General features: G+C 34.8%; 1 protein-coding gene across 1 annotated transcript in view; it reads right to left on the bottom strand.

Moving 5' to 3' along the window:
• Positions 1–53: 53 nt before the first annotated feature.
• Positions 54–12443, bottom strand: part of dner (delta/notch-like EGF repeat containing) — a 91738-nt gene continuing 79348 nt past the window's right edge. Inside the window, exons 12-14 of the mRNA XM_057839914.1 lie at positions 8514–8645; positions 8183–8429; positions 54–5268 (exon numbers count right to left, since the gene is read on the bottom strand). Coding sequence (XP_057695897.1) covers positions 5157–5268; positions 8183–8429; positions 8514–8645 — 491 coding nt within the window. The 3' untranslated portion in view covers positions 54–5156. The remainder of the gene's footprint in view (positions 5269–8182; positions 8430–8513; positions 8646–12443) is intronic.

The following is a 12443-nucleotide window of genomic DNA, read 5'->3' on the forward strand; positions in this document are numbered from 1 at the left end:
AATTACAGACCTCTCTAATATTTTCAAGTGGGAGAATTTACACAATTAGTTGTTGACTGAATACTTATTTGCCCCACTGTAACTGCAGCAGCTGGGGAAACCTCCATGCCGTCTGTGGAATAAAATCAATAATAAATATTGGTGGAGACGGATTACGCTAAACAAGCACTTTATTATGCTTGTTGTTGCCACTTGTGTATGTAAATCTGATATTGGTAGATTGTTTTCTTCTTGGAGCTGAAATGCATGTGTGGCAGCTGAGCATTTTTTTTTACATAGCGTTTTGACAGTAGCTGTCATATTTTCAGAATCAAAGCACCATGTATCTTATACCAGAACTGCATTCTGGCCCTGAATCTTACACCGGAACTGCATTCCTGACCGTTCTGGCCCATTCTTTCGCTCAAGCATATACATCCGATACTAAGTAGAAATAACAGAATTGTCTCAATAGGCAAGATTTTTGGAAATCTCAAACTGAATGTATAAACTGAAGAAAAGCTTGAAAGCTTGGTTGTTACCATACAAATACTACAAGGGCGTAAGTTTGCAAAGGGATCGTAGGGACATAACACTACCAACTTTTCAGGATGCTCAAATTGTCCCCACCAACCTTTAAGCTACCTTATATGCATTTTATAATGAGTTTAGTTATACAGGTAATTTAGATTGTCTTTCCATATGTTGTAAGGATAGGATTGACCCTACCATTATTAAGTGATTTATTTTCATTATGTTCAAACCTACATTTACCCCTTTTCCCTTGCTGAATCTGCTGGGCCATTTCCCCCCCCTCTAACGCACGTTTGATTGGCTGATTACTTGACCCACCACCGACACACACACGCATACTCAGACAGCCCCGAAAGAAATACATGTCGACAACATGCCGCCGTCTCCTCCCCCTTCGAAAACGAGGGATATTATAAGTTTTTGTTTTTTTTTCCCGGCCAGCAGCAGCCACTGTAAGTAATTTAAAAAGACGCCAATGTTGTGGAGGTGGGAAACACACCACTAATTTTACTACTGAAAGTCCGACCTGCATCAGAGTTAGCATAACATTAAACTGAGAACTTCCTAACTTGCAAAACTGCTTAGAAGTGTCCTTGTGTTTGCGTTTTCTACTTTTAACGTTAATTAAACTGTGAGAAATGTAGTGAACTCTGCTGGAAACTACAGAGCCAGAAAAACGTGAGCAAGAAACTGCTTAGAGACGGGTGCTGCATAACCTAATATGTTGCTCACACAACATACACACAACAAAATCATAATTAGTTATGTACATAAAAAATAAAACATAAAAAAAAAATGAGGGGGGTGCCGCAAGCTACTCACACTAGCGTTGCAATCGACTGGTTGATCGTGATCGACGTAATAAGCACCCCTGATTTAGCATATTAATTAAGTAGGTTCATATTTGTGAGAAATGTAGCCCTGACCCCCGTTCACCCAATCTGTTTGGTCTTATTAATGTCCCATCCCGAGCAAAGTGTACATGCAGGTTATGCATTTATATCGTCCCTACCAATGTTGAGACCCAACCTACGCCCTTGAAATACTATATTTCTAATAAAGCAAAGGTAGTAGACCTAGACTACATTTAAATATGTTACATAAAATATACCGAACCAATCATTCTGTTGCTAAATTTCTTGATATTAATGATGTGTGCTCTTTCAGTGGAAATGACATGGTTACAATAATGCACTTAGTTTTTGAATGTGTAAAACCAAACAATTTTGGACTGCTTTTGAAACCTTCAGTCATGGTTTTGTTCTCAGTTGTTCTTTATGACGTTTGTATTTTCAGTTCTTCTTTTTGACGCGTTAAGGAGTACACTGTCTTTGTGACGCATTAGGAGCGCAATGTATTAAGGACGCCTGTGTGTTTCAGCTTTGTGGGACGATTGCCTTGCTTACCGCTGGGTGGGCCCTCATCTTCATGCTCTCCAAAGTTTCCTCCAGTTGTTTCCTACTTCGTTCATATTGTTTTTTTGTACTCCATTTTCCATTGGACTTTGTTTCATTTTTTGTACTTTTTATTTACAAACTTCTTCCCTATTTCTGAGTTCTGAGTCTGTCATTGAGATCCACATAAACGGTTTGCCGTTCATCACACCATTTTTCCCACATAATTCTACTGGCCCCTATAATTTGAATTTAAGACAATATTTGTTACTTCACTCACCCCGGAGATCATAGTTACTTCTTATGCTAAGTTTTTTATTCACAAACAAAAGTTTAAAAAGAAACATCCTATTTGCATTTTTCCAGTCAGAAATAGATTTTACACTGAAATCAATAAAACTAATTTACGGCAGAGGATTAGGGCCACAGAAGAAGAAAAATTCTGAAAATAAAGTCAGAAAAAGTCAAAATTCTGACTTTATTCTCAGAATTCTGACTTTAAATTCTGACCTTATTCCCAAAATTCTTAGTTGAAAGTCAGAATTCAGACTTGACTTTATTCAGAGAATTCTGACTTTATTTGCAGAGAATTCTGAGAATAAAGTCAGAATTTAGTCAGAATTCTGACCTTATTCTCAGAATTTTCAAGTGAGAATTCTACCTTGAAAGTCAGAATTCAGACTTGACTTTATTCAGAGAATTCGGACTTAATTTGTTCTGTACTTTATTTAAGTCAAAATTCTGTGAATAAAGTCAGAATTCTGAATTTAAAGTCAGAATCTTGGCCAGTTTTTTTCCTTCAATGTCCCTAATCCTCTTCTGTACTAATCCTCTACCTCACTAATTAGAAATTAAGAAGAAAAAAAAATAATAATAATGAACTGATGAGAATACATGATTTTTTCCCCTTGAAGTCTCTGGGTAAAATTTCTCTATTATTTTTACATGTTAAAATGTATATGTTCTTTTTATTATTATTTAATTTATTATTATTTTTTTTTAAATGTCATACCTTTAATCAGTTAACACACGGAACAAAATAATGTTGATTTTTTTTTTTTTTTTTTTCCCGGGTATATTTACTTGATTTTATTTTTCCTAACACCTTTATACTTTTACATTTTAAAGGGGATATCTGCACGTTCTACAATTCTGTGGTAGTGATCTTTCACTGCCGCTCTCCCGTTTAAATGGACTGGACATCTGTCGTCGTCAACGGCAGCCAATAAATGAGTTGAATCTGTACTTGCCGAATGAAAAATATTTCAGGTATGCTTGAAATAAATTCAAAATTCATGCATACACAAAAATATTTGCTAGAATTATTTGCTGTTGTTTCAGAGGTCTTCGGAGAGAACTGCCAAATAATCTTGCTAAATAGTGGGCTACCGGAGTTAGTGGTCAAGAGGTGAATCGATATCTGATATTGGTTGAAAGCAAAGAAAAAATGGTTATTAGGAAGAAATCTAGGTTTGCTTGCAATGTTTTTTTTCTGGTAACAATACATGTTTCTAAAAATGAGAATACGGTGATCCCTCGCTACTTTTTAATTTTGTTGTATCTTGTTATATTAAAAAAAAGTTCTAAAAACATATTTATGTATACTTCATTTAGATCTACGTTACGTATGTGCAGTACAATTAGACAAGTATGAGAGAGTGAAAGAATGAATGTACAGTACGTATATTATTTATACATTACTTTATGTATCTATATAATCAATTTTTTTACTTACATGTTTCAAAATATTACCGTATTTAATGTTCTAATGATAGCATGCGTTTATAGGGTTTTATACACTTACTGTATTGATATACTGTATATACTGCGATAAGTGAGGGATCACTGTAATACAGTTCAAATTTAAGCCTAGATATTGCATTTTACAATTTTATACAGTTTGTGGATATAGAAAATGTACAAAAAAGATATTTGACTCTTCTTGAAATGCACAACCTTAAGTGACCAACTTTTAAGCAAAGGTCCAAACCGACAATAACATTTGTGCGTAAACACAATAGTTAGTAGGTGATGTACTGTATCTGATGTGTCTATAGTTGTAGTCTGGCTGTGTTGAGAGCTGTTTACACAGGGAACATCTGGATAAAGTCTGAGGTCACTCAGACTGTTCACATTACTAACACTCCATAAAAGGTCTTTCCCACAGCCAACTGTTGAGTCTGGTGTGTTTGACCCTCGGACAGCAGAAAAACATTCAGTCCAACATTGAAAGTGCTTTAGACTAATTACATTAATCAGTAGATTTCTTCTTACACATTAGAATATTTAACCATTTAGTTTATTTGAAAAGAGTCTTAGTGAATGATATAACTTGTGTTAGCATGTGACAGGTGACTCAAGACATTTAGACTTTATGGATACGGTTCATCCTAATCTTTATAATATTCAACATAGGTAATATGCTGTAAGTAATAAGGGTTTTATCCGCATCTACAGGTCATTTCAGCATGGGGAAAAACATTCAGTATGATCATTACTCAGTGTATGTTTAAGTCCTCTAACAGAAACAGATTTAATTGAATAAACTGCAGTTACAATCACACCAACTGTCTATCCTACAGTTCACTAAAGTACACACAGCATGACTCTAGCAAGTGCACATTATTGACAATTATAATACCAATCAGAAAGTTGCATTTAAAAACAACAAAGACAACAGGTACTACTAAAAGAAACCAAAATCTTCCTTAAATCCTCTATGACCAATATTCAAACACATGTATGTATTTGTCCACCAACTAGTGAAGGATATTTGGCACAATATTTACAGAGTAATACATCTGCAAGGAAAATAGCAAACGATGAAAGCACTGTACCTCCAAGGATTACAGAGATGAACATCAAATCTAACCATGCATGAAGTAAGGCAACCTGCTGCAGAATTTATTTTAGATATAAAAATATTTAGAATGTGCAGTTATATCATTTCCTGCAATAACCTGGCGGACTGTGTTCAGGTTTGTAGGCCCTGAAAACTAACAGTTAGCTCTATGCAGACGTCTCTATTTTGTAGATGTAGTACCTGGTGCTGTTGGCCCTCATCGGTAGACTGTGTCAGTGCTGCTCTTATGCTACAAAAAAGCCTTAGCATGAATGTTGACTGGGAAAAAAAGATGTATCAAATTCTATAGATTATGTATTTTGGGAGTTTTGTTTCTCACATTTTACATTCAGAATAACTTTCCCTATATAATCCTGTGTGTATGTGTGCATGGGTGAAACAATGTTTTACAAATCCTTCGTTTTGATGAGAGTGACCAAAGGTTTGTCATCCGGACTGTAGTCTTCATAGCAGATAGGAGTGGCATCATACATGGCAGGCCGAGATTTCTTGCCAAATCTGAAAAAATAAATAAATAAATAAATAAATAAATAATGATGAAAAATATTTCAGACAATGGTGCCAGTTTATGCTGGGATTTATGTGATATAAGCACCAGAGGTGGGTATTAACTCCATCACATTGACTTTGTAACTTTTTGAGAAAATGTACTTCTAAGAGTAGTTTTATTAAGCTATACTTTTACTTGAGTAAATATGTGAAGAAGAAACATTACTCTTACTCCGCTAATTTGGGCTACACTAGTCGTTACATTTTTCCTCTTTATTCTACATACAGTAGTCCCTCTTTTTAGGAAATTGATTATTTCTGGAAGTAGTTTCGAGAACTGAAAACTCCGTAAGTAGAGACACGTTTTCCATGTGAATGCCCTAATCCTTTCCAAGTGTCCCCAAATTAAGACATAAATCTTTTATAAAGCATAAAAACATGTAACAAATACATTTTACAATTAGATTATTGCACAATAAACATAAAATAAGAGTTTTGTTTCCTGAAATTTCTTTCGCAACAAGAGGCAATATTTCCCTGTTAAGGGCATTTTGTCACCTGAAAATGCTGTCTGTAGAGACATTCATAAGTAGAGGTACCACTGTAATAGATTTCCATTTTTTTTTTTTTTTTTTTTTTTTTGCCATAGACGCCAACAGTGGCTCAACCAGTTTTACCAATTAGGCGTCGTAACTATAATCACATGACTCAATTATACTAATCTTGCGTGCAATCAAGCTTGCCATTCTATGATCACGCCAGCCTGTTTAATCATGTGGCGTTTTTAAAACAACGAGTATTTGATCGATTTATTTGATTGATTTGATCGATTGATTGATATCTGGGGCGGTACACCTGTCAAACGGTAACACAAGTGTCCTAAGGCGAGATCAGGGAGGACAGAAACTTGCCGTGGAGCATAAGGGCAAAAGCTCACTTGATCTTGATTTTCAGTATGAGTACAGACCGTGAAAGTGGGGCCTCACGATCCTTCTGACTTTTTGGGTTTTAAGCAGGAGGTGTCAGAAAGGTTACCACAGGGATAACTGGCTTGTGGCAGCCAACCGTTCATAGCGACATTGCTTTTTGATCCTTCGATGTCGGCTCTTGCTATCATTGAGGAGCAGAATTCACCAAGCGTTGGATTGTTCACCCACTAATAGGGAACGTGAGCTGGGTTTAGACCGTCGTGAGACAGGTTAGTTTTACCCTTGGGTAACTCGAAAGCGCGGATTTTAATCCCTCTCAGTTTTTATTTGACCACGGAAAACCAAAGATGTGATCCTTTCAGTTACAGAACAGGAAATGTTTTCTCCACTAGAGGGCATTCATGCGCTTTGGACGAATTATGCTTAATTTCTGTAGATTTTTTTTCTCTCACCAGAATTCATTGTTTTTTAAATTTATTTGTTTGGCTTAATGTGGTTATGCAATTTTTAGGGCTGTCAAAATTGTCCCGTTAACGGGCGGTAATTATTTTTTTTAATTAATCACATTAAACTATTTGACACATTTAACGCACACGCCCCGCTCAAACAGATTAAAATGACAGCACAGTGTCATGTCCACTTGTTACTTGTGTTTTTTGGTGTTTTGTCGCCCTTTGCTGGCGCTTGGGTGCGACTGATTTGGTAACACTTTTTGAAAACTATCTGTTTTACTAGTTAATAGATCATTAGTAAACTGTTGATATTGTTGATTTGTGAAGTATTCATTAACAGTTTGTTAGGCATTTACAGGGTGTTCTTAACCTGAAACACAGTTTGTGTAGAAACGTTTCAAGTTTTTGTGTGTAACGTTTGGCATTTCTATCTTTTCAGGTTAACAAATGCCGTTTACTACAAAAGAAAAGGCTTTTGATAAGGCATTTTGCAAGCAGCGCTCATGTAGCACATTTATGAAAATCTGCCATAGAACCAACAAATATTTGTACTTTTCTTTGTATATTTAACCAATAAAACTTTTGACCCTCAACATAAAGTGTAAATAGTTTTATTAAGATCCATCAACTAGCATGGGCATTTAGAATGGGGTCAACCATATTGGAACACCCTGTAAATGCTTAACAAACTGTTAACAAATATTTCACAAATCAACAATAAATCATTTATCAACAGTTTACTAATAATCTCTTAACTAGTAAAAGGGATAGTTATTATAAAGTGTTACCACTGATTTTATGGGTTTCAGCACCATGAGCATTGTGTAATTATTGACATCGACAACGGCGAGTTACTAGTTTATTTTTTGATTGAAAATTTTCCTAATTTTATTAAAACGAAAACATTAAGAAGGGTTTTAATATAAAATCTCTAGAGCTTGTACTAACATTTATCCTTTAAGAACAAGTCTTTCTATCCATGGATCGCTTTAACAGAATGTTAATAATGTTAATGCCATCTTGTTGATTTATTATTATAATAAACAAAAACAGTACTTATGTACAGTATGTTGAATGTATATATCCGTCTTGTGTCTTATCTTTCCATTCCAACAATAATTTACAGAAAAATATGGCATATTTTATAGATGGTTTGAAATGCGATTAATTACGATTAATTAATTTTTGAATCATTTGACAGCCCTAGCAATTTTATAACACCACATAATAATAACAGTTCATAAAGATAACTGTGCTGAGAAAAAAATCAAACAATGTACGCAGTTACCCACAATGTTACTCGTAACTTGAGTATTCTTTTCAGAAAATACTTTTTTACTTGTACTTGAGTACATTTTTTGGATGACTATTTTTACTTGAGTAATATCATTTTGAAGCAATGTTACTCTTACTTGAGTAAAGTTTTGGGCTACTCTACCCACCTCTAATGAGCACAAAAGGATGTGAAAGGTCTCTGTGAGACCTATGAAAAGTGATCTGGTTTTAGTCTACACGGCACACTTTTAAACTTCAAAGACTGGCCTGGCGTGGCGGATGGAGGCGATGGCATTGCTGAACTCGCTGTCGATGCTGCGGCAGTTGTAAAACTCCTGGTAAGCGTGGCGTGAGGAGCCCTGGTATTCAATGCGGCTGATGCGACAAATACCCACGATGAGAATGATGAGCATGAGGACAAAGGCCACACACAAAGCTCCTATGATGATGTAAAGAGAGTGGCGGGGCATGTTGGTCAGAGTTTCTTCTGAGTGTGGCGGCTTCCACTGCAGGTCTAGAACACACAGTAACAAAGTTAACTCTTATCTGTTTTTAAAAACACAATACATGAACATTATTTTTACACGGGCTGACTTACGGATCTCACAGCCAGGTCCCACCCAACCAGGGTGACAGTGACAGGTGTAGCCATTCAATTGGTCAATACAGGTGCCCCCATGATGACAAGGGTTGCTCTCACACTCGTTGATGTCAACTTCACACCGCTCGCCTGGATGGATTTTTACAAGAATATGTCCATCTTTTGATTACCAATTTTATTAATGAAACTGGCATTGTGAGCATGGGAAACACATACATTTGCACCAAACTGAGGAATGGCTCTATCACAAAACCCAACACCCAAATTAAAAAAGTCGGACACCGAGCCGTAGAGTTGCATTGCAATTTCTGTGTGGTCATGACTTAAAACATCTTTTTTCTCTCTTTAAAATAGCAAAAACCCAACAGTTTTCGCTGTGCGTGGGTACCTGCAATTCCGACACTGGGCACCCTGAAAGATTGGCGAAAGGAATTATTTGAGTGCCTTTTTCAAAGCCTAGAAGAAGGCTTGCCAAATGCAAGCTATTGATAAGGCTCTGTCGACAACCACGTAACCAACCAAATGTCATGCCAGTCACCCAAGGACTGCTTGCTCAAAGGTTAAGTTGATGTTCGATTTGTAAAAAAAAAAAAAAAAAAAAAAAAACTACTAACGTTAGTTTGCAAACATTTGACTGCCTACTTGCTTACTCGCCTGTCACTACACAAATAGAATGAAATATAACAAATCTAAGCTGTCAAGACCCCAGCACTGAAAGTCCAAAGTGAACACCACAAACTTTCTATAAAATAAAGGAAGATGTACTTACGTTTGGTCACGGACGCACATGAAGGAAAGTTCTCCTCACACACACACCTAGCATGTGGCGCGACTCAAATGCATGCTGCTTTCTCTTTTTTTTTTTTTTTATTTCTACGCGGCACAGTTATAAACTTCAAAGACTGGCCTGGCGTGGCGGATGGAGTCGATGGCATTGCTGAACTCGTCGTTGATGCTGAGGCAGTTGTAAAACTACTGCTAAGCCGCTTTCTCAACGTTGAGCTTTTATTTACGTCATATTGATGAAGAATCCAACTGAATTTCAAAGACTGCTTATTCATCGCCACAAAAGATTTGGGAGAAAAATCTGACACAACACATGACATAATGTTACTAAGTAGCTAATGTTTCTCGTTTTTAAGTTGTGAGTGGTAGCATTTCGCCTCAATTATAATAATGGACTCCTCTCTGTAAAGTTTAATACCATGGGCACACCACTGCATAGTGCAACAATCTCTGTCTGCTTCTAGACAAATTTCATTTATTTTATTTTTTATTTTTGTGTGTGAAAAAGAGGTCTATTACTCGCTGTGGTTTTGCAAATTCAGAAATTTGAACTCCCGTCATTAACCATACATCGTTTTTTCACTCAGTCACTGTCACTGAGAGAATTCGACAGGCTTGGGCTGGCCAAGTTTTATATGGGGGCATGGAATTGCGATAGCTCCATTCCTTTCTTCACTTGGTGATTGTAAGAATGCTTAGGAACAGTTTTTGTATTACTTTAACACTTTCATGTAAAAATTATAATTTATTTTTTAATACTTATAGGCCACACATTTAACTCATTGGCTGCCATTGACAGCCCTAGATGTCAAATCCCTTTTGACAGGGAGGTGCGAATAAACAAGGTTAAAATGGATTGCCTATCACCGTCAATGGCACTGAAAGATGAGTATTCATGGCCAGTCCTCCAAGTTTAAATGAATGAATTGTTTCAATAAATGAATTGGACGTCTACCATCGTCAATGGCATGCAATGCGTACCATTAAAAAAACAACTTTAGAGTGTGACTTGGAGCTGTAGCCAGTGTGTATTTCTGTTTTTATACTGTTTTTAATTTCCTTAGTTTTTATTAACATTATTGTCATTGATAAATTTATTTACAATTGTTAAAAATAAAATACAATTACAAAATGTAATAATGGCTAATAATTTATAAAATAAAATTTTAAAAAATTGAAATGGCCAAAAACAGTCACGTTAGGTTCATAAGTGTCAAAAAATAAGTAATAATTACCCCCAAAAAATTTGCTCCATAAAGGGTTCAAGGTCTTAAGTGCCAAATTTTGAGTAACTGTCCACTGTAGTGACCACTGTCCCTGAAAGGGTTAATCCCAATATATTTATTGACAGACCTTTCTTCTCAGATCTCAGAATTCAAAAAAACATTTAGTCTTGGGATTAATTACATAAAATGTCAATACGTCTATCCATAGTGTATCAATCACGAATAAAAAAATGCTTATCTATGGTCGCAAAATCACTATTTAGAGCTATGAAATAGTTACCACATGCCCAAGACTCAATAGCTTGAACAAAAAATGCCGCATGAAAAATGTCTGCGTAAGCAAATGGAATCTCTCTATCCTACTGTGTTTATAGACGAGATGCGCTAACAACCAGTTGAAGTACTCACACATGTACACATTACAAAATTGTAAAGTAGGGGTCCCCAAACTTTTTCCTGTGAGGGTAAGTAAATAAAATAAAAATAATAATAATAACATAACATAACATAACAACATAACATAACATAATATAATATAATATAATATGGGGCTGTCAAAATTATCGCGTTAACGGGCGGTAGTCCGGTAATTAATTTTTTTAATTAATCACGTTAAAATATTTGACGCATTTAACGCACATGCCCCGCTCAAACAGATTAAAATGACAGCACAGTGTCATGTCCATTTGTTACTTGTGTTTTTTGGTGTTTTGTCACCCTCTGCTACCGCTTGGGTGCGACTGATTTTATGAGTTTCAGCACCATGAGCATTGTGTAATTATTGACATCATCAATGGCGAGCTACTAGTTTATTTTTTGTTTGAAAATTTTACAAATTTTATTAAAACGAAAACATTAAGAGGGGTTTTAATATAAAGTTTCTATAACTTGTACTAACATTTATCTTTTAAGAACTACAAGTCTTTCTATCCATGGATCGCTTTAACAGAATGTTAATATTGTTAATGCCATCTTGTTGATTCATTGTTATAATAAACAAATACAGTACTTATGTACAGTATGTAGAATGTTTATATCCGTCTTGTGTCTTATCTTTCCATTCCTACAATAATTTACAGAAAAATATGGCACAATTTGTGATTAATTACGATTAATTAATTTTTAAGCTGTGATTAACTAGATGAAAAATTTTAATCGTTTGAAAGCCCAATAATATAATATAAGATAAGATAAGATAAGATAAGATAAGATAAGATAAGATAAGATAAGATAATATAATATAATATAATATAATATAATATAATATAATATAATATAATATAATATAATATAATATAATATAATATAATTAGTGTTGTAACGATTAATCGATTAACTCGAGTATTCGATTAGGAAAAAAGATTCGAATTAAATTTTGTTGATTCGAGTATTCGTTTAATTATAGTGGCGTTGTAATGGTTTGTTTTGAAAGTGTTTGCATTCAGTTTTATTGATTTGAGTGGATACACTACCCTCTAGTCTGCCTCATTTTACATTGGTGAATCCAGCTGCTCCATGATAAGACCAACATAAGCTATTTTTTTTTTTTGTTTATCAGTATATTTAGCAGTTTTTTGTGGGAATATGTGTCTGAACCATTTGTTAAGAGCACTGTAAAAAAAAAAAAGTTAGCGTTTTATAGCATTTAAGCTAGCGGCTGCTACATAAGTTAACCAATTTTTCTTTTGTTAAACATAGATCCTTATTTAATTATTTTTTATACCGTTTGAGGCTCAGCTCAGGTATTTTAATTTTTCATGTTTCTTATCCGATTACTCGATTATTCGACAAACTAGTTCATCGATTAATCGACTACTGAAATAATCGATAGCTGCAGCCCTAAATATAATATAATATAATATAATATAATATAATATAATATAATATAATATAATATAATATAATATAATATAAT

The sequence above is a fragment of the Corythoichthys intestinalis genome, chromosome 6, assembly GCF_030265065.1.
Source record: "Corythoichthys intestinalis isolate RoL2023-P3 chromosome 6, ASM3026506v1, whole genome shotgun sequence".
In the NCBI taxonomy this organism is placed as follows: Eukaryota; Metazoa; Chordata; class Actinopteri; order Syngnathiformes; family Syngnathidae; genus Corythoichthys; species Corythoichthys intestinalis.